This window comes from Diabrotica undecimpunctata, chromosome 4 (assembly GCF_040954645.1).
Source record: "Diabrotica undecimpunctata isolate CICGRU chromosome 4, icDiaUnde3, whole genome shotgun sequence".
NCBI lineage: Eukaryota > Metazoa > Arthropoda > Insecta > Coleoptera > Chrysomelidae > Diabrotica > Diabrotica undecimpunctata.
The window spans coordinates 105,161,809-105,185,610 of NC_092806.1; the positions used below are offsets into that span (position 1 = coordinate 105,161,809).

Below are 23,802 nucleotides of genomic sequence, written 5' to 3' on the forward strand. Positions count from 1 at the left end.
AGTTGTCATAAAACTGACAGACATATTAAAGTACCAATCTGTATTGTTAACGCTTTACAGAGGGTACGTTTACGTGAAATCTATTCACGCAATTTATCATTTGCAACTTTTTTTACAAAATGCCTTTAACCGAAAGCGATAGGATTAAAATATTAACAATGATTGGTATTGGGAATAAAATGCGGACAAAAAATATGCCAATTTTTTCATGAAAGGCACCAAGATTGTAAACCTATTTTACAATCTACGGTAAAGAGAATAGATTAAATATACAAAGAATTAGCAGCGGCGGCTCGTGGCCTAAAAAAGTGGTGAAGATGAGGAAATCTTGCCGGACCAAAGGAGGTTTGGTACCTACGTCGCGCCCAAAAGTCATTAAAAATTTGTTAAAAAAATGTATAGAGTTTAGGGCCCTAATAACTTGAAAACAGTTTTTTAGGGCACTTATACTAGATACGATTCGTTCTGCTTGCCTGGGGTATTTTAGTTCTGAACCTTGACATTTCATTGAGGGTTTTTTGGCGATTAAATCACCACGCCTGCTTAAACGGGTTGGTGAGTTTCGATTCAGCCGCCCACTCTGAGTCAAATGCTGATTGCAGCCGACTACTCTGGATCAGACGCAGATGTTTAAAATACTGGTTGGTCGACCATGTAAAAGAACATCCCTTTTATCTTCATTTTTCCAATGCCTAAACGGAGTCTCTAATATATTACACACCAAGTCATTAATTTAGCCACCATTTAATATAGTCTTCTGCAGGTCATCATACAGGATAGAGTCAATGGAAAAAAGGGAATAAGTAGAAAGAGGAAATAATGGCTGCGAAATATTGGAGAATGGACAAACATGACTGTAGATGAATTATTCCACGTTGCAAAAGACAGAGAAACTTTTAGAAACGTGGTCGCCAATCTCCGTTAATGGAGACGGCATAGGAAGAAGAAGAAGAAGTCATTAATTGGATTTATGTCTGTCTAAAATTATTTTTGTTCAAACGAAATCCACGAGAACACTTTATATCCGAAATCCGAAACAAACCACAGAGAAATGTATTAATAAAGTGCACTAAACAAATAAAATTAATACTGTGACTAAACTAAACTAATAAATACTATACTATACACTATACTATATAAAAAATATCTATATAATAAACTAAATTTCAAAATATTGTCGCTGAGAGAAATTTCCGAAAAATAGGAATACCAAATACACAGTGGGTGAAGACGAATAATATATTTATAGTCGGAACTGCACTCACCAGTTTTCTCAGCTATCACTAAAGCTAGGCTGACGTCACGTTCCTGAATACTAAGATTCAGTACACGGCTAGTGACACAGGTCAGGACTTGACCGTCAAGTACGTACCGCTAATAAAGCTAGTTGTCTTTTTAATTTTTAGATTAATTTAGATTAATTAAAAGAGAATAAATAATTGATTTCAGAATTTAGATAAAATAATTTTGGTTTCATTTTTTATTTATTTGTCTCAATTTAATTATATTTTTTTGCTGAACCTCACCTTCACCTACTTCACCTGGCCGGCCGCCGCTGAGAATTAGGCCATATGAGGCGAAGGTAGACCAAAAATTAATAAAAATCTTCGACAAGACATAATTTTGGCGGCAGTAGAAAATCCACACTGTGAAAGTCATTATGGTCGAGGTAAAAGCGTCCGCGGTTACCTTAGCCCAGAATTATTTATTAAAAAATTGTGGCTATTTTAAAACAGACTCAAAAGAACAGAGTAAGTCTTACACAAAGCTCTTCAAGATCTTCCAGACGAAATTCAATCTAAGTTTTGGCAATAAAAAGACAGACGTTTGTTCATTTTGTGATCTAACAAAAAGTGAAATAAATTTATGTAACGACCTTCAAGAAAACGCTTCCCTTATTACTAAGTACCAATTGTACACGTTGCGAGCTAAGAAATTTTATGAACTACTTAAAGAACAGAAGCTAATGTAGATAAGGTATCTTTTGCCATGGAACAAAACCAGCCTCTTCCAAAACTAAGAGTTGGTGAGGTATTTTATTCTCGACAAATTTGGATTTATAACCTTACTTTTACTAATACTTTTGTGTACACATGGACTAAAAACCAGAGTGGTCGAGGCTCCAAAGAAGTAGTTTCAGCTCTGTATAACTTTTTCGGGATTTTGGAAGACAAGTTGACAAATCATTGACACTTTAGCTATTTTCTGATGCTTCCAGTGGACAAAATAAATGTCAAAATATTTTGGGTTTCATACTTAGTTATGTGCAGACTTTCAGAGCGTTAAGTGATATTCAGCATTGATTTCTAATAATGGGAGGTAGCTGTATGTCTCCTTATAGAGTATTTGAACGTTTTGAAAAAAATATTTACAAGAAAAGAAATAATAGTTGAACCAGAGAAGTGTTTGCATCCTCAGCTACAGTTAAAGTTTTAGGAAAAGACTGGGACCTTGTGGATTTCATGGATGCTGCAAAATGAGTTGTATTGAAGAAGCTCCCTTTTTTTGATGCATGAACAACGAGTTTTTTCATTTTCAAATAAAAGTAATAAAGAAGTTGAAGCCAAAAATATCTACTGTGGTAATTCTAGTACTTTTAAAGTACTAAAAAAAGAATGCAATTTACTGGGAGTGTACAGTACAGTGAAGTATATGCCATTAGTGAATCATGTAAGTGAAAAGAAGAAAAAAGATGTGGAAAACCTTTTCAAACTTATTTCATTATCTGAAAGTTCAAAAGACTTTTATAATACTGCACTTACCAATGTGGAAAATGGTACCAACGATAATAATACTGTATGATGAACTAAAGCCTTTTATTTGAATGATTTTTCAACTTTACTTTTAAAATTTTGACATAAAGGTGAATAATTGATTTTGATGAATAGAAATTAATTTTTAATTATGTACTTAAATAGTTATTAAACCTTTGCTGACATCTTAGAGACAAGCTCTGATTGTCAATAAACTTACAAATGAATAATAATATGAAGTTGTCTCCCACATGAATTTTCCAAAAGTCACTGACTTAGGTCGTTTTGAAAAACAAAAGTTTAACTTCTTAAAAGCCATGATTTTGTGTTCAAATCTTACTTTTAATTGTCTTGAAACAAGAATTTGAACCTGCAAATTACATGACTGATTCTATTCCAAAGTAACATTTAATTATATTCTTAAACATAGAAAAAAATAGGACCTCTTGGAACCCACCTCTTCAATTATGAACATATTAAAATCCCATTATTCATTATAGCAATAATTAAAAAGAAATTGTTTACTATCTATGTAATTACTGAAAATCAAATTTTGTGACACTGAATTGTTGAGAATCTCTGATTGCATGTTGTTCGTACGGTTGCTGCCGTGAAGAGCGGTGGCGTTGCCAAAAAAGATCATTTATTTTGCATGACCCTATCCTTCGTACACTGCACCGCATGTCTGAAATCTAAAATAGGCCATTTTTTTTTAATTCAAGTAAAATTAAAAGCTTTTGAAATATCAACGTGGATTTACACTGGAGTAAATATTAACTAATTTATTCCAATTATTTATAAGCCAAAAATAACTCTACTTTAATAAACTGTTTTTGAAACATAAAAATGACTTTTATTAATTTTTTCTTAAATATATTGAAAATATAAGTCTTCCTCCTTCAGGTGGTTCCCACAAAATCACTGTATCATTATTATTTTCTGAGAAATATTATTGCAAAAAGCTCTGTGGAGTAAATAAATTAAATAAAATTTAAACTAATTGACGAATTGTCTTTTTTGTGCATTATAACAACTACTTGTTTCAATTTTTTATGTAATATTAAAGTACTAAGTTTATTTTTGAAAAGTTACAGCAAATTTTTGTTTTCGAAATTTTGGCTTTATTTTGCAATTTCCAAATATATGATCGGACCAAAATTCAAAAACTGCCATTTTAAACTTTGCCCATCTAGTAAAAGATAACTATTCTAAATAATACATTTATTGCTTTATTTTTACCTGTATCGATTTAAATGAAAAAACTATCATTTTTAGACCCTTATTTGTTAATATTTATTATACTGTCCTACTAAGAAAGAACCCCGTAAATACAAAATTTGAAAAATTGGAATATTTGCACCATATGAATAATTATGATTTATATAACAATTTCACATAGAGAAAAACCCGTATTTTACATTTCTAAATATTTTATGAAAGAAAATAGTTTCCCCGTAAACGCCAAAAATGACTATTATGCTTAATATAAACCTGGCATTTAACGCTTCGTAGTAAAAACCTGGTATACAGCAGATACCACCGCTAATAGTTTCCACCACCAAGTGAAACTATCGTTAAAGAAAAAGAAGAAAGTTTATGATTATCATTATTTCGTCGAGGCCGTTAACACGTGTAATTTGAATCGTGTGGTGGTGAAAGAAATGGGGGTTTCCGATTTTCTTATCTGGAAAGACTTATCATCCCAGTCAAAATTAAAGTAAACAGAGTCACACGTATTTACCTATCACAAATTGTTAAGTAATTGTGAAAAGAGAGAGCAAGATTTTACACGTTAAAATTGACGTTAGCGAGGAGTTGATAGAGATGGACTTTTTGCAGGCCAGAGTGTTAAAATCTGGGATAAAGAACTCCACACCTGTGACGAAACCTTCTGGGATTGCTAAGAAGAGAAAAGAACAAATTAGTAATAAAAAACTTAGGTCAAATTATACCGGCGAATCGCCACAAATTTTTGAAGAATTGCCAACTTCCGATTAATAATAATTTCCATTTTGTATTTTTAAATAAACGTTTTTCGTAAATATTTATATTTTATTTAACAAATGTTCATAAAAAATATTATTAAAATATTTAAATGTTTTGCCTTTCGAGGCAGTTACATAAATTTTATAATAATTACATAGTTAAAACCAAGCTTAAGACAAATTTGGATAATACGTGGTTTTAGCTAAGTAAACTTGACATAATTCTTTGCTTTGTTAGCCCGTATGTCGCATAACTAATGTCCATATGGTAATTTTGCAATTTTTTTTTAAAAAGTTAACTAAGATGCTACACACTCTACCCTAAATAATTTTGTGTTATTATTGTACCAAAACCACAAGGGCTTAAAACAAAAATCTTTAAACGCGTTTTTCTCAAAACTCCCTATAGTGGAGATACGGGGTTCTTTCTTAATAGGGCAGTATATATCTCCGAACTGTGATAGGCATTTTGTATTATAATTTATTAAGTACAGGGTGACAATCGGGAACTGGATATTTTTAGAACGCATAATACAAAGCTTGAGGGGACGAGAGTGGAACAAAAGCGGCGTTACTATTGTACCATGGTACAATGAATACAAGGTATGCTATTGCGCATGACATTTGACAGCTGGCCCAGGAGTGTGACGTATTCAAGACCGCTCGAACCCATTATTACAGCTTAACGTACACATTAATTTTGAAATTATGGTCAAAAAATAATCGATTTTTTTTAAATGTTTTGTTTTGTTTATAATTGAATAAAAAATATATTTTCAGTGACGTAAAACCTTTACTTTTCCTGAGGGTTCAGGCGAAATATTTATTTTTGTTTTCATACATATACTAATAATATACGCACTCTTTTTGTATAGGTAAATAGTAGTAGATTTGCCTATTTTGATTCACTGTCACTCATTTCCAAGCAGTTTTATTGAAATAAAAACAAAATAGATTACAATAAACAAAAATCTGATTTATAATAATTTAATATGGGATTTTAGATTTATTTATTTTTAAATTTAGTAAAATAAAAACTATACACATTACTATAACCCACCGATTTTTATATGCAAAATTTACTTACCAAACAATATAATAATATGAAAATAAGTCACAAATTAATTCAAACGCAAAACACAATAAATATCGACTTCAGACGACTTTACACCGGCAAGACAGAAGGCTTGTATAAAAACAAAAGTTCGACAATAATATCGGTTATCAATGGTAATGACTGCAAATTGCAAGTTATGAGATAATAAATATAGTTTAAAGTAACTCAATACTGACTGAGTCATCTTTTTTATAATAGAAAAATAATTTAGATATATGCTTACATATGCCTCTTTATACAAATATCCACTTCGCAAGGGCTTAAAAAATTTGATGGGTAAAATTTTAAATACCATGTTGAATACTTTGCTTCACCACTGCCTGATGTTCATGGTTTGAAGGTCTTCCTCTATATCCTCTATCCACCTTTTATTGGGCCTACCTCTTGTCCTATTTGCTTGGGGTTTTAATCTCTGGATTACTTGTACAGCTCAATTATCTGGCGTTCTTTTTAAGTGACCAAGCCAGTTTAGTCTTTGTGACTTTACAAATCTAACGATATCTACGCTCTGCAATAATTCATTTTTATTCTTCATGAACCATCGCTATTTTTGAATGTTTGTTAAAAATAGGTGCTTTTAAAAACATTTGGATAAACTAAGTGATGTGCATAGTTATGCAACTATTAACGAAGACCCAGAATTCATATGAATTGTAAAATTGTTGTTATTTTTTTAGACAGCAACCTTACATGGTTCTTTCATATCGATTTGCTACTACATTCAAATGTTGCGTGAAGAAGCGGTCTTGACTACGTCATGCGCGACGCGAATCGATTTTGGAACATTATGTATCATACCTTTGTGTTCATTGTACCATGCTATTGTACCTCTGTACTAGTAGTAAAAAAAGCAACAAAGTCCGAATAGAACAGTAAGAGATGCCGTCGTCAGAAGCCCTTCACGGTCCGCCTGAAAACATGCAATTGAGCTAAACATTAATCGGGAATCGTTTAGAAAAATGTTGCATAAGGACCTAAAATTTTAAGAAAGAGATGTTGAACAACGTGAGGGTTTTGCTACGAGAAGGCAAGTTCTTTTGGAGCATAACTTAGGTCAGCATCTTCTAATGAGCGACGAAACTCATTTCAATTTGGACGTAACCGTTAATAAACAGAATTACAGGTTCTGTACTGTACAGATCCAAAATTTTTTGGTTCCAGAACTACGTAGAAAAGGGATAAACCCAAGGAATGCGTGTTTTCAGTAGGATGGTGCAACGGCACATACTGCCCATGCTTCAATGAATATTCTCCGCAACCTGTTTCCAGAAAAACTCATTTCACGTTTCAGAGATTTGCTATGGCCTCCGAGGTCTCAAAACCTGTCAATTTGTGATTTTTTTTATGGGGGTATTTAAGGAGTCGTGTATATGCTAGCAATCCTCATAATTTGATCGTGTTGAAGAACGCAATTCGCCAGGAAATCCTGACTATTGATCGAGCGATGTTAAAACGTGTTACGGAGGATTTAATAAAGACGATCGAAAACTGTATCCAACGTGATGGTCACCATCTTGATGATATTATTTTCCAAACTTGATTAGATTGTAAATGGAATAATATAAGCTTCATTTTGATGTTAATAAAATAGTATTTTCTTGCAAATTTCTTGTGTATCCTGTAGTTCAAAATCGTCCTATTGCCAATAATTGTCACCCTGCATATAGTACCAAAAAAATTCATTTCCAACCTAGTTGGGTCTGTGTTCCGAAAAAATTTGAGTAAGTGTCTTCAATTTTGACTTGGAAGTAACGGTCAGTAAGATACGATTTTAGTATAAAGTATAGTTGGTCTGTTAGGTATAATTTCAATTTTTAGATGAGACCTTTATGTCATACTCTATCAAATGCCAGTTGTATATCTAGAAACACTCCAGCGCAAAACTTTTTCTCTTCGAGAGTTGTTTTATTTAAATTTACTATTCTGTGGCATTGTTGGATGGTTAAGTGTTCACGTCTAAATCGGAATTGGTGTTGTGGTATAATTTCGTTTATGGGAACAACTTACTCGATTTTATGTAATAGTAGCCTTTCTAACACTTTCGACATTATTGGGAGTAGGCTTATAGGGCGATATAAAATTGCTTGCGTTGCGGGCTTACCAGGTTTCGGAATCATAGTAACTTGAGCAATTTTCCATTGTATTCGAAAGTATTGAAGACGTAGTATGCTGTTGTATATAATTGTTAATAACACCACTGCTTTTCTTGGTAGCTTCTCCAGTAATTCTCCAGTTATCAAATCATAGCCAGGAGCTTTCTTAGGATTTAGCACCTTTATTGGTTGTCGAACCTCTGTCGGAGTAAATGTTGTTATTGCGTTGTTTCTTAAGGCTTTAGTAAAGTAAGTTTTTACTTCTAGTGCTTGAGCTAAATTATCTATCATTTTGCTATAGTCATTCACGCCATATATAAAAATTGGAGGGGGTTTTGAGATTGGTGGATTTTTATTCGTATCATTACAGAAGTGTGTATAAGTCATACAGTCTTTTTCAAATTTACTAGTTGTGACACCAGAGTAAAGGTCAAATGAGAGTTCTGGTCGCACCGTGCACCCCACCATCGACCCCCAATCCATTGGTATACCCCATTCAATGGTTAGGTAAGGGGTAAGAGTTTTGGTCGCACAAGCCCACCACTAACAAAAATAATGAGAGTTCTGGAAGCACCGTTCGTATACCCCCCACCGCCGACTTCCACTGAACGGTCAAGGTGTCACAGTCAAGGGGTCACGGTCAAGAGGTCACGGCAAGAGGTTAATGACCGGTCAAAAGATCAATTGCCGGTCAAGAGGTCAACAACCGGTTTTTTTTTTCTGAAAAATGGCTTTGGTAGAGCCAATCAACAACCGGTTGAAGTCGTAGATTCAATGACCGATCAAGGTCGTAAGGTTATTGACCGGACACCACAGTAAAAGTCAAACAAGCTAGGTATTCAAAAACAAAAAATAGTAATGTCTAACTTTATTTTTATAAGGTAAAACAAGGTAAAAAATAAGAAATAGGTAAACATATTTCTTATTTATTTTTGTGTAATACATGTATGATAATGGTATTTGTATGATAGGTATTTGCAAAATAGCGAGATAGAACACCGTTCCAAAGAAGGTAGCTTCTTTCGGATAACTTCGTTAGACCGAGTAACTGACGGAATTTCAGAACATTTATCCTATAGATCAAACTCATCAACATGATTCAAAAGATACCATGTTAGTAATACATCATTTATTTTTTGTAAAACATTTATAATGACATATGGGAATTGTTGAAAAGAGTAACAATATCCCCAAAAAGTAAGTCTGATCGCTGAATGTATTACCATTACTGTAGGTCAACATCTAATTTTCGTAGTAGATTTCAGTATTCAAAAACAAGATACATTTAACACTAACACCATATTGTTAAATGCCAAACAAGTCGATGTTGTAGGATTTCACTTAAGGGAGTATACAGATATCCGCTCGAAACAGGAAATTATAATCCAACGATAAATATCAGCTACCTCTCCCTCAGTTGTAAAAAGCAATAGTTTTAAATAACTAGTATAGGTATTACAAAGAAATTGGGAAATAGATAGCGATTTATGGAATGAAGTAAATAGCAGAATGTTTAAAATTTAAGGACGGTAGGGGTGTGTAGTGTCATAGACAAATTCTAATGAAAATAAAACAAAAATTATGTAAAACTGTAATAAAGCCAGCTAAAATGTATTGCAATAAATGTTAAAAGTTAAAAACAAAAAAGAACAAGAATCCATGTAGCGGAACTGATACGCTTGGAAGTCTGAGTTGAGTGACACAAAAGGATACAACTAAGAATGACTACACTTTAACGCCAAAACGATAAAACCCAATACAAAGTCTCGCTTAGTTGAAAGTTACCCGAAGTAATAGGATACGAAAACCAACAAAGACCTGGTGGGAAACACTTAGACAAGACATATCTGTGAACAGGATAAATAATGCTAGTGTATTGTTAGTTACAACCTTATAGATAACTGAAATTCGAAAACCAACCCTGGACATGGAGAAATACAAAAAAATGCTGATAATTAGTTTTAGAAAAATTCACCGCTTTTACTATAATTTATGCCCAAGTAAACAGAATACTTCATGGAACAGCTTCTGTTATAAAACTTCTAATCTTTTAAATACTTTGTACTACGTTTTTAACTTTGACTGGGAGGAATCACTTGTTTCGTGCATTTTAAATATAAGTAGTGTTAAGTAACAAAAAACGTGTCGAAATCGTTTCCAACTAATCTGCATCGATAATAATGCCAACTATTCACTTAATTCCAAATTAATAAAAAAAAGAATATTAATAAATTAAAATCGAACTTTTTGCCAAAGGCGGCATTAACTAGGACTTTAATAACATTTTAAAAATGCTACGATTGCTTCTTTAAATATGTGCCCGCAAAGAAATAAACGTGTTTCTGTTTATCAAATTATAAGACTTACGGCAAATGGGTACACAATTCGACAACATCAACTTTGTTAACAGACATCACCTTTATCGTCCCTTTCATGTCTTCTAATAGGGTCTGCCAAATATGCAATCGGTTAGAAACGTTTGAAGTTTTTTAAATTCAGTATTTGGCTCAGATCTGTGTTTTCTAAAAGCTGCAAAAAACAGACAACGAATAGCCGAAATGCACTGGCATGGGGATTTATAATTTGTATCCACGTCATGCCAATTCATCTAGGCAGAAATCCCTTCGTAAAAACGATTTCCAAATACTCCATGCTAGAGTAAAGGAATAAAAATAAAAGATACAGTTAAAGTTTGATTTCTTTACAGTGTACCACCATTTGCTGATATGCAGATTTCTGCCTCTTGGCTACCTCAGAGCGAACTTATGGTGAGCTCTAACGAAATAAAACCTTCTTCATCAGATGACGAATGCACCTATATTCACTGGCATGGGGATTTATAATTTGTATCCACGTTTTGGTGCATTCGTCGTCTGTTTCTGTTGTTTGGAAAACAGATTTGGGAAAAATTCTTAATTCGATTTCCGATTAAGATTCTCGTTAGAACATGCCGCTCTAGCGTCTGTCGGTAAATATTTTAAATATTTACTTTTATGGATGGAAAAGGTTTTATTTCGTTAGAGCTTACCATGAGTTCGTTTTGAGACAGCCAAGAGACAAAAATATGCATATCAGCGCCGAACAGTCATGGCAGTTTCCTTTCGAAACTATCTGCAAGAAGTGAGAAATGCAAACGTAAGTGAATTGACGGTTAGGAGGTGACTTCATGCTGCTGGTTTATCTTCTCGAACTACAGTAACTGGACTACTGCTTTCCCGAGAACGCCGAATTGGCAGATTGAATTTTGCAATGGAACACTTGGCTTGGACAATACAAGGTAGGAGTCGTGTATTGTTTTCCGATGAATCGAGATTCTGTCTTACAGACTTAGACAAAAGTGTAGGAGTACGATGACGTCCAGGCCGAAGATATGCTCAAGCATCTATTGCCGAGAGACTTTCATTTGATGGAGGATCAGTTATGGCATGGGGAGGCATATCGTTTGACACTTGCATGGAGTTAGTCACTATCAAGAATGAAAGATTGACTATGCATAGGTTCCTAACACAGGTTCTAGAAGACCATGGTTTACCATTTATTAATATTCTTAAAGACGATGCAACATGTATACCTGATAATGCACAGCCCTACACTGCTCGAATAGTTACTGAGTACCTTGACCTAGTTAAAATAACTCGATTTATTTGGCCTGTTCACAGTCCAGATATCAAACCCATAGAACATGTTTGCCCACAAAAATTCAAGAGAGTTTTGCGACATATTAATGTAGTAATAGAACAATCTACCGCAGAATGCGATCCACAATCTGATCCAAAGCATACCACGTCGTTTGTAAGCTGTTATCATTGCCAGAGGAGGGAATACTTGCTACTAAAATTCTTAAAATTTCTTTTATTTAAACAAAAAGCACATCAAATTAAAATTGTTCCTTTTAAATATTGAGTATATCAAAGTAAAATTGTTCATTTTCAATACTTTGAATAAACTTTGACAGATCAAAGAGTGTTTTCTTTAAACAATAAGTAAAATATATTACAATCAAAAATATTTAAAAAAGAATAAAAATTTCTAAAATATATTCAAACTACGTGGTGATCCCAATTTTATACTAGGCTTGGCAGTGTATTTTAGTACTACTGAAAAAATTTTAATATAAAAACAAAAAGAAACCCAAACTATATTTCATATTGACTACTAATGTCTATTGCAAATCTTATCTAAAGTACTAGAACGACTTACAATATAATTATTAAGTATGGATTATTAATTGATTTCATCACAAAACGTCAGTTTTACACAAGGTTACTCAAACCTTCAGCAAAAGGACTGAGTAACACATCCAATAAATTTGGCAATAGAACTAAGGAAATACTGGCTATCGGTATTCAGCTAGGCCTTCAACAAAATTTAGCATGATGGACTGCTGCATAAGATTACAAAAATATTTCCACTTGCATTATGTCTCCTACTCCAAAATTATATCTGTTTCACCCACAGTTCAAAACAAAAATAGATAATGTCTTCGCCAAAATTTTCAATCAATTTTGCAGTTCCACGGTATTTTTTACGTATTATTTTCAGCCGATATTTCTACACACACCATTAAAGGAATATTCCTGGATGAAGCCGTCATCCCAGAATCTCGCGAAAGCTTCCAACGTCCTGCAAATTACTAAGGAACTGAAAACTTTGATCACAACGTTGAAAATCTAAATAAATAGGACTGCATCCATCCGTGTTGACATATCTAGAACAGATGAGTATCTATGACTACATCAACAACAAAATAGGTCCAAACAGCAACGTCTTTGAGCATTAATATTAATTCTGGAGAACAATTTTTTTTGTTCTTTGGAACAAGTACGTTGCCATACATTTAACTAAGACTTGCTCAGTATTATTTGAAATATAAGTATAATCAACAAAAGAAAATATATCGGCATAAAACAAGAACACTACCGGTTAATGGGAAGGAAATTAAAACCAAGCTTGAAAAACAAAATATTAATATATAAATATGTAATTAAGCCTATATTGGTGTATGAATATGAAGTCTGGGGATATAAAAGCCAATCAGACATTGATATAATTAATAAATATAAGGTTGAATGCTCGGATTTGATCGAAGTTCATTGATATAATTATTCAAATAAGTAAAATGCAAATACTGCTCATGATTAACACGAATTCGTACCTAGCGAAGGTAACGATCCATCAGTACTTGATCTTTCTTTTTTCATGAAAGAAATACAGCAAACATATGGAAATTAATACCTACTTACTTCTACATTTCATACAACCGAAAGTTGTCCAAATATTAAAGAAATTATGTGAAATTATAAGAAATAGCATGGCAATAAACTATGATGCTTTTATTGGAAGGATCATCGTAACTACATTGAGTCTAGCTACCAAGTTAATATTGTAATTTATAGAATTAAAAGCATTCTTAGTGTAAAATATATAAAGATATTAAAAAACATATATAGTTATCATGATGTAGAATTTAACTGAATTTATTTTAAACAGTATTATTGGTACACTTTATATAATATCCTTTTACCCTAATGATGAATCATTAAAACAGTAGCTTTAACTGTTATTTAAGTTATTAGTAAGAGGTAATGTTCATCAAAACGAAGTAATCACACACTTACCAGTTCTCGGCCTCTTCAATATTTTTATCGTCCATGGCTAACATTCCGAGGTTAAAGTGCACTCTCTCGTTATTCGGATCTTTGCCTAGGAGAATGAGCAATCGTTCCCTGGCGATTTTCCGTAGATCCGCCCTTCCGAATTCTTGCAGGAGTATTGCTGAATTCAAAAGGGCTTGCTCGTGCTCCGGGTCGAATTCGAGGGCCTTGTCCAGGTAAGCCAAGGCTTGAGAGGCTTTTCCTTGTTCGAGAAATACCACTCCCAGCTGAAATAGGAAGTAGTTTTGGTTAGATCATTTTGTGTATAAAGTAACGATAATATGTTGGACATAAACATGTTTCTCAGAGTTTTCCCACGGTTCTCTAGTTTAATAGTGAATGACCGCGGCTGTGGGTAATTATTAGCGAAATACAATTTAAGCGTTTTCAATAGTAGTCTTTTAATATGGGTATTAAACAACTGTTCGTATAATATACGTCATATAGGATAATTCATAATTTTAACTACAGTAATGGACTTAATGTAAAATTATATTTTAAAGTCGGTACGTCTTCGTTTCAGTTAAACGAAGTTTGTGTGTGTGTGTGTATATTATATGTTATATTATATAGTCTAATGAATAAGTGACAGCAGCGACAACAGTTATCACAGATTTTCAGTTACTTATTGTTAATATCACATATATTATGGAGTAGAACGTATTGTGAAAAAAAGAACTATAATGGGTAAGGCTGGTAAAAGAACAATGGGTTTTGGGTACTGAGTATGATGTGGTACTAAAAAAATATGTTGCTTTTTTAAAAAAGGAAAAATTAGTTAAAATCAGTCAAGAAAATCTTTAGGAAGGGTCACAACTATAGACTGAAAGTTTAGAGTACGTGTTTATTGAGAAAATTTTATAAAATTACGAGCTTTAACAACTAAATGTTCGGACAAATATAAATTTATTGAAAACGTTCATCTTCACGATCTTTCTTCTTGAACCAAAGAACGAGAGCAATAATAAATTAAGCTCTATAATAATAACAAAATATTAAAATGCCTCGGTCTCTATAAACTTTTAATTGCAGCATTGGCGGCAAAATAAACGAAAATGTTGAATAACATCGTGACAACTAAACGTTCGGGCAATTCAAGAAATTACTATTTTGTCTGCCTGTCAGGCATTGTTCGTACTAAGAATGTGCACAACTAAGAGTCGAAACTATCCCATAATTTACCTAATTGTCTTCAAACCATTATTAGTTGTTTTAGCTGTCTTGATAGAGATCGTGACCACTTACAAGACTATTTTTCAAAATTTCTTGAAACTTTAACTGCGTTAATTCTGCCTTCACCACCTCATATCTTCCTAGACCAGCTGATGAGGCGCACACCCAAATCATAATTCCTTTGGGACACTTCACAGTTCTTTTGAGACAATCTGTGCAGAATGATTTATTTTTAGTTCTGACAACCCGTTTTCAAAAGTCTCCCATGCAAACATCAAATTTCCATTTGTGACTTAATATGAATCTGCTTCGGTCATCAACTGTCCACGAAAACTTTAAGCAACTGCTTCAATTGGACAACATCGAAGAGTTAATGGACCGTTGATAACTTGGCCAGAGTCATATTCAGTGACGAATCGAAACTTAATATTTGCATGAGAGACTTTCGAAAACGAGTTATCAGAAATAAAAATGAAGCATTCCCTGAAGATTGCCTCAAAAGAACTGTGAGGTGTCTCAAAGGAATTATGATTGTGAAGTGCATGTTATCAGCTGGTCTAGAAAGATACGAGGTAATGAAAGGCACAATTACCGCAGCAATTAAGGTACCAAGAAATTTTGAAAAATAGTCTTGTACCAAGTGCCCACGATCTCTAGCAGGACCTGAATTTTATATTCCAGCAGGACGGTGCTTCATACCATGTAGCTAAAACAACTAAAATATGGTCTAAAGACAATTACATTAAAGTGCTCTTATGGCCTTCAAACAGTTCAGACCTTAATGTTATTAAGGCATGGGGAACTATTTTGCAGAAAAATGTATAAGTTTCGAAGTGAAAGCGACTAAAACAAGTGAGATTGTGTGACTTAGTTAGATTTAGTAAAGTTTGGTTAATTTAGTTTACGTTTGGTATTGTTAAGTTTGTTTAAGATAGGCTAGATAAAAAAAAAATAAACCAATTAACCTAGCTTTCTTAACACCTTGCAAAGTTACCGAGATATCGACAATAGAAATTGATCGTTGACGAAAAGGATAAAATTACAGCTAAAAATGAGTGAGGTGGGTAGATAAGGTGAACATGAACTAAATATTTCCTGCAAAACAGAATATCTATTATTTGCGAACCATAAGTATAATTTTTTTAATCCGCATGTATACTTTATTTTTTAATGATTGACAGAACGCTAATGGATTAGAGGTTGTAAACCAATTGTAAAAAAAAAAACGTGCAGTGTGCATTTCACACAAGGAATTTATTAATTATAATATAAATACTCACTCGATCTGAAATATAGGTACCAAAAATTTAATGTATATCTTGATCTACATCAAGATCTACATCGATCAGTCTAAAAATCTAATTATTTTTAAAGTAATTGTGCAAGTATATTGACTGAATATAAATCGATTGTAGTTTGTCCAGTCTGCTCAAGCTACGTGTTACCTCGACCTGGTTCTTGGTGGTCAATTACTGGGAGGAATAATTATAAACCATTTACTATATATAAACACTATCCGATAATCCCTATAATGCGAATGCAATTTTCGGATTTTGTAATCATATTTTCCACAAATATTATAATCTATGCAAATAAAAATTTTAAGCTATTTTAGTTTGCTTTGGACCATTAACAAGACTTTAAAGTTTCCCACAGGAAAACTTGTTTTTTAAAATTGTTATTTTATTAAAAAACTATAAGAGACCGGTAAAATAAAAATAAAAATTAGGTTTTCTTCTATACTTAAAAATTATTGTCAAAATGGACTGTTAAAATAATAACTACAATTACTAAAAGCAATTATTAAAGTAAAAAAAAGTAAAAACAATTATTTTACTTTTATTACTAAAGTTCAATGAATTATGATGCAAAATCAGCGTTCCATAGGTCAAACTACAGCACAGTGCCGGCGTCCATAAATCCTCCTATGCAAGTTCTTGACATATTCCATGCAGTGAAAGGTACCTTTGAATTGTGCTGGGTGTAGATTTCCTTTAGATAACCGAACTCTAAGCGGGGTCGGTTTCCCTAATTAGACTTTATCCTGCTATATTGCTCAACGAGCAATGGAACGAATCATGCTTGGAATATCACTGAGAGACAAGATTAGAAACACGGAAATAAGACGTAGAACGAAGATTAGGGATATTGTGGAAGAAATTACAAAAATGAAATGGCGCTGGGCATGTCACGTTGCACGATATAATGACAACAGGTGGACACGGAGAATTCTAGAATGGAGACCAAGGACGACAAGAAGCATGGAAAGACCTCAAAAAAGATGGGTAGATGACATAAGAGCAGTGGCAGGCAAACAGTGGATTAGATTGGCGCAAGGCAGAGAAAGATGGAAGCAATTGGGAGAGACCTACATTCAGGAGTGGATGGAAAATGGTTGACAAAGAGAATATTATATTTTATTCACAACCATAAAATGTTTTATGTTGATAGATAGTCCACAATATCAAGCTGCTCTTGGTACAAAGTGGAAATGCTAATGTTTAAATTGTAGAAAAAAAATGCATTATTTTTATACAATAAGTATTTTTAAATAAAAATACTTATGTATCCACTGCACCACATGGATGGGGTAGAGTGGTCAGTATCGAGGGGCACACCGGACATTGGAATCATTCACAAACAAACATTGATACAATTAACATTTATTGTTATAATAACCAAGAATGAATACAGTTTTGTTTGTTAAATAATGTTTATTGTTAATTAATCCATATTGTATGCAAAAAAGTCAATTTTGAAGGAAAATAAACTTTGGGCTCTTTCTGTACTACCAGTTGTATCAGGAGAGGGTAGCACACGCAATATGATTTCTTAATCAATACAAGATAATATGTCCTTTACTACCGGGTATACATAGTGTTTTCCGTGTTTACGCAAGTATTTTACAAGATAGTCATCATCATCGTTAATTTGTTGCAAGCGCCCTATATAATATTTAACTGTCTTTCTTGTAGCGAGTTTCACTTATACAAAATACCCTCGTTTATTTTTGCTGCAACCAAAATTAAGTTCCCAGAAGATGTGTCAGAACAACTACAGGGAAAATCTTCTAAATCTATCAAGTCATCGTTTGATATGCTACTGGTGCTACTGTCTAAATCTTTAGGTTTCTTCCTTATATTTTTTAATTTTGCTTTCATCTCACTATTTGTAAGGCTACTAAGATATTTTTACTTGATTTACATTTACAGGTTTTCTTTTGTTCTCTAATGTATCTTCCTTTGTTTTCCTTATACTTAGCTTTGGAGAGAGGTCATATGTTTTTGGGAGATATAATATCTATGGGAGGAGTTACATTTATGGTAAGTCGCTTATTCTGTGTTGATGTCAGTTTTTGATAAGCCCAACCAGCTGTTGAGGTCGTTGCTTGGGTTTCATCTATATTAGCATTGCTGGTAGAAGCACACGATTTTAATGTCATCATTTCAGCATCTGTTGACGTTGATGATGCTTGAATATATGGCGGTTGAGAGAAAAGATTCCTGTAGTCTTAAAACCAGATGCACAATTTTTTGTGGTAAATGCTAATGGAAAGAACGACGGAAAGAAGAAAAATAGGATTTTGTAACAACCACAATTTACAAGCATCGTAAAGCATTGTAAAATTCCTTGAGATGTCCATATGCTCCTGTCGAGAGGTTAAAGCCGACGATGACTTGTGTGTAGCGGCAGTGTAAGTAGGACAATGTTGTTTTCCTTTGCATGTCTAATTGCTCTAAGACTAATAACGGATTCATGGTTGTCCATAATTAGCAAAACAGGAGACCCCTTTAAAGGGTTCATATAGTAAATAAAATGCTCCAACCGTTCCACAAAAATGTCCGATGTACTCCATCCTGTTGGTGATGCAAAACATACTGTACCTGGAGGAGCTCCATTTGTCAAGTGCTATTTAAAATTAACTCGCGGAAAAATCATAACAGGTGAAATTGAATTTTCCAGGGCGTTAATGGCGCAGCAAAGTATGAAGAGCGTCTTTCAGAAGACGTTATTTGACCTATCTGGTTAACACCTTTTGTTTCTATAACTTTAGATAGAGCCTGGACCGTCGCTAAGCTAGTTTCATCTACACTAAATAATTGGTGCGGACCAAATTTATTTTTATTATACAGGAGCAGATGATCATAAAATTGATTAACCACAGGTTTGTTAAAATCCATTCTTCGTGCAAGTGGTGGAGCTTCTGGTGTTCTTAGAGAAATATCCTTATTTCATTTTATAAAAAATTTTGTTTTTTTAAAACCAATCTTTTTTATCAGTTTTGTTAGATACTTAAGATTCTGGAACATGTTTGTTGTTTGCCATTGCAAATTCAGGCCAAACTACGCAGTGCACTGGGTGTCAAACCATGACGTAACGCTGAGCATATTTTTAGATATTCTAATAATTTCGCTTCTTTCTAATTAAAAAAAAATTGTCTTAGAGTGTAATTCGGTTGCATTCTAACGTGTATGTCATTTACAGTTCTCACAGTTTTCCAGTCAATTTCAATATTTTTCAACTTAGCTATGTGAGGCAACCTTGTAACTGGCTACCTACATTCGAGGGTTGGAAATCTTTTGATTCTAAGCCTTACTTCAAAGGACTTGTGAATGGATGTATCTCCATAGGTTTAGTTCTTCAGTGACCGTTGAAGGATAAGGATTCTTAATATGAGCAAATATAGCTCCAGAGAAATAAAATCACTTTTGAGTTTATCGATTTATAATTAAATCTTTTTAGAGTAGAGAGGCCCAACACGGCCGTAGCGTACTATACAATACTATACAATCAAAAAATTCTTTCTTTATAACACGTAAAAAAAACCGTATGTATTTTAAGTGTGTTTAAAAAATGCGATGCATCAAGGGCGATGTGTGAGAATGAACTTAACTGATAAAAAAATCACTACTTGATGCGTGAAGATTTCTCCTATTTTATTTAGGTGTGAAAACATATTTAAGAGGGTCAGACGACGCCAGGGTGTCGCTAACAAACTTGATGAAGTGACTATTCGTTATTCTACACTAGGAAAAGTCTAAAGAATTACATTTTTATTTTATATTTTAAAACAATATGTTCATTTCTGGAACACTATGTAGGTATCTCTTGAATGTTGTTTTGGAAATGCCATAAGTTGTAGCAGTACGTTATATCGTTGATTGAATATCCGAATATTTGGATATTAAATCAACGGTTTTATTGATTCTTCTCTCTTTGTCAATCATTTTCCATCCACTCCTGAATGTAGGTCTCTCCCAATTGCTTCCATCTTTCTCTATCTTGCGCAAATCTAATCCACTGTTTACCTGCCACTGCCCTTATGTCATCTACCCATCTTTTTTGAGATCTTTCCATACTTCTTATTGTCGTCCTTGGTCTTTATTGATTAATCTCCGTTTAAATGGTGCTTAATTGATTCACAGATCCTATCGGGCGATGTCTGGCAATATCAGTCTGTTGTATTTGATTTCTTACCATTTTTAACTACCCATTTATAAAATTTCAGTACTGACGACATTTTATTTGTGAGCAGTCTCCACTGTACCTTATTCATAACCTTTAAAAAAGTCCGATGCACAACTCGGACAGTTAAGTTAAATAAGAAAGTGATTAACTGTAAATTTACCTTAAAAGTACCTTCAAATGATGAAATATCACAAAATTTATAAATATGGATTTATAAGCAAGTATTTATTACACTTTCTTTCCACGTGATAAAATTTAATCGCCACCTCATAAATCACTTTTAATGAATTTTACCTAAAACTGCATTATCATCATAAATATAATACACAATTTTGGAAAGAGAAGCAGATGCAAAGTTCTATAACTAGATGTCAGCATGCACCTAGATTTGAATTATTTAAAAATTGAAACTGACCACTGTAGTACACTGTCCACTATATCCCATCCTCGCCTGACTCATATATAAATATGTCGAAAAACTTCATTTGAAAAAATACTTTAATAACGAATTAACTACCTATCGTAATTTTCAGTACATAAAATAAGTAATATCCTTCGTCTAAAACAAGCAATATTTTGTAGTATATGTAGATAAATAATGTTCCATTTAAATTCTGATTCATTTAAACTTACCTCCAATATATCTTTATTGTTTGTAGCCAGCGATGTCAAAAAAATAACATTTCGTCATGTAAATAAAACCAGCGCAGCGTTCACTATTCGACACAAGTGCCCTTAAATTATATTAGTTTTCCCCATTCGACGCTCGGAACCACCAGTCGATTTGGATAGCCCATACAAATGAAAAATTGAAACTCAAATGCTAGTTTTTCTCCCAATTTCCCATTAAAAAAATAAAAAAATCCGTAATGCGAAATAATCTGACAATAAAGTTTGCTGTACGGCGTGAAACCAATTTCCAATCACTGCATTTTAGGGATGATTTAATCTTTTTGCATTTCACCGACGCCAGATTATAACTTCAATTATTGTGGAATAAAATCTGGAGCCTGACCTAGTTGTGCACTGTTCTACGTGGAGAAATATCTCGGAATACAATTTAGAAATACTGGTGCCAATTTTCTTTAAAGGAAATAAAAAGTCGAGTTGGATGTCTGATCGATACGGGATAATTTCGACAATGCAAACATCTTCTAAGCAGAAATAGTATTTACGGATTGTTTCGCTTATAAATTTTTTCTATGAACGTGCTTTAATTTTATACTCAAACTCTGCACATACATAATTCATGAAGTAGGTACTGAATTAATCTATTGATGAGATTAATGTACATGTCGACTAGTCTGTTTGAAAATTCCAATTTAGTGATAAATTTAACGATTTATAATAAGTAATGGACAATTACACCAGCGTATATTTAAAAGGAATAAAGGTTTAGTGGGTGATATAAAAGTGGAGTTAAGATCGCTACCAACGCAATAAGAAAGTCTATATTTTCTTGAGTCTATTGATATATGATTAAAAACAGTATCCTAGTTTAATTTTTTTGGCATCTAATTGCATCGAATTTCTGTAACAGTATTATTTCTTTCTGATTTTTCTATTTTGTTACATTTAACCTTTTATATTACTTTAATAATACTCGCGTAGTTATATGTTGATACGTTTATACAGTGCGATATTTAAAGATCACTGTATTACAACCTACTCGAAGCACACAATCAATTGGTGCCACCCGTAGATTTCAACTTCTCGTAGTTCTAATCACTCCACTTAATCATATTCCCATTTTCACCATATCTCCATCTATTTCCCCATTACTCTGTAATACCGATACTAGATACTTAAAACTATTACGTTTCACAATCATTTCATCCAAATTATCATTTTTTGTAGTAACGTCATCTTTAAATCAAGATTCCAAATACTATGTTTTTGTCCTACAAAGATTTATACATTTTTCCTCAAGAGCTTGTCTTTACTGGTCCAGTTTTTGTTCTAAATCCCTTTCACTGCTTCCTACTAACACTACATCATCAGCATACATTAAGCACCACGGAATGTTACTCTGTAGTTTCGCTGTTATTTGATCCAGAACTAATGAGAATAAATAAGGACTAAGCACCGAGATTTGGTGCAATCTTAATTTCACCTGAAATTTATCAGTCTCTCCCACGCCAGTCCTAACACTAGTTGTCACTGCCGCATACATGTCTCTCACAATCTTTATATATTCACCGGGAAATTCTTTCTGATTGATTCTATTTTGATCTGCCTTCCACAAAACTAAACTGATTATACTGATTTATACTTGAATTAACATAAATGATAGAAGAACTCAAAAGGAACATTTTGAGCTTGAGAAAATGTTCATAGGTTTATTTTTGGCCAAGATATCAATATTTTAATAGCTTGCCCTTCATTTTTAAAGATTCTTATACAATTTTATCAACAATTCTTAATTTTTTTATAATTCTTATAATTAAATCATCATAATGTAGATACCTTTCATTCTATTTACTTTTTACTTTAAAGACTTAAAAGAAGATTGCCCTTACTTATTAATATTATTTATACATTTAGTATTTTAGTATTAATAAGGTATTTCGAATAGAAGTCATTTAATTACATAATTCAAATTTACAACGAATTGAAATCGAAAAGGCTGATCTAAAAATAATAACTCATGGTGACCATGCTTTAGATAAATTTGAGAACATATTCATTGCATCATCTGATACAGATGTGATTGTTTTGCTCTTATATTTTTTTTTTCAAGACTTTTATGGCTAAAGGTTTAACGGTAAGAATAAAGAGAAAAAGTTATCAAATTAGTATCACGTAATATAATCATTTCGACTAATGTGTATACACACAATCATTTTTAACCTATCTACGTTTCGTTATTGACTTATATGACTTTACACAATCATGCATTTGTAGTTATTGTCGACGAATATGACTTAAAACAAAAATGCGATTTTTTGATTTATGTGCTTATTCCCACTATACGCAGATATAATCATAACATACTTTATTTCAGACTCTGTGGGTTCGTATGGGAATAGGTAAAACTGCAAGAAATATACCACTTCATTCTTTGGCTTTTCATGGTGAAGAACTATATCAAGTACTAATAGCTTTGCACCATTTTACTGGTATAGATTGTCTCAAAGTGACTAGTCTGTACAGGGCAAATGCACAACATCGATGCCATATTTCTTTGCAAACTTGTATTAAAATAAACGTCACTTCTTACCACTTAGCCTTATCCATCTTTTGTGTTGAGGGTAGCTGAAGTACTAATGCCCACTAACGACCCTGCCTGGCTTCCTTCTGTCAGTGGTTCTCAAACATAAATAATATTTGCTACAACATACTTGCGTTAAATTAAAATAAAATAGAAATTAAAAAATGCCTTTTATTTATGTCACACAAGCAGTTTGTTTCTAATTCTACAGTATGTGCTAGCGATACAAACCATTTATTTATAGATTTAAATAAAATCGAATAAAATAAACCTAAAATATAAAGAAACATTTTATTTATGTATTGTTCTGTTCAAAAGGGGGGAATGACTTTTAAAAACCGCACTGT

At 32.9% G+C, this 23,802-nt stretch overlaps 1 protein-coding gene across 1 annotated transcript in view; it reads right to left on the reverse strand.

Annotated features, from left to right (window-relative positions):
* LOC140439834 (protein O-mannosyl-transferase Tmtc3-like) overlaps nt 1–23,802 on the reverse strand; it is a 636,225-nt gene that overhangs the window by 111,027 nt on the left and 501,396 nt on the right. Inside the window, exon 9 of the mRNA XM_072529987.1 lies at nt 13,567–13,829. Coding sequence (XP_072386088.1) covers nt 13,567–13,829 — 263 coding nt within the window. The remainder of the gene's footprint in view (nt 1–13,566; nt 13,830–23,802) is intronic.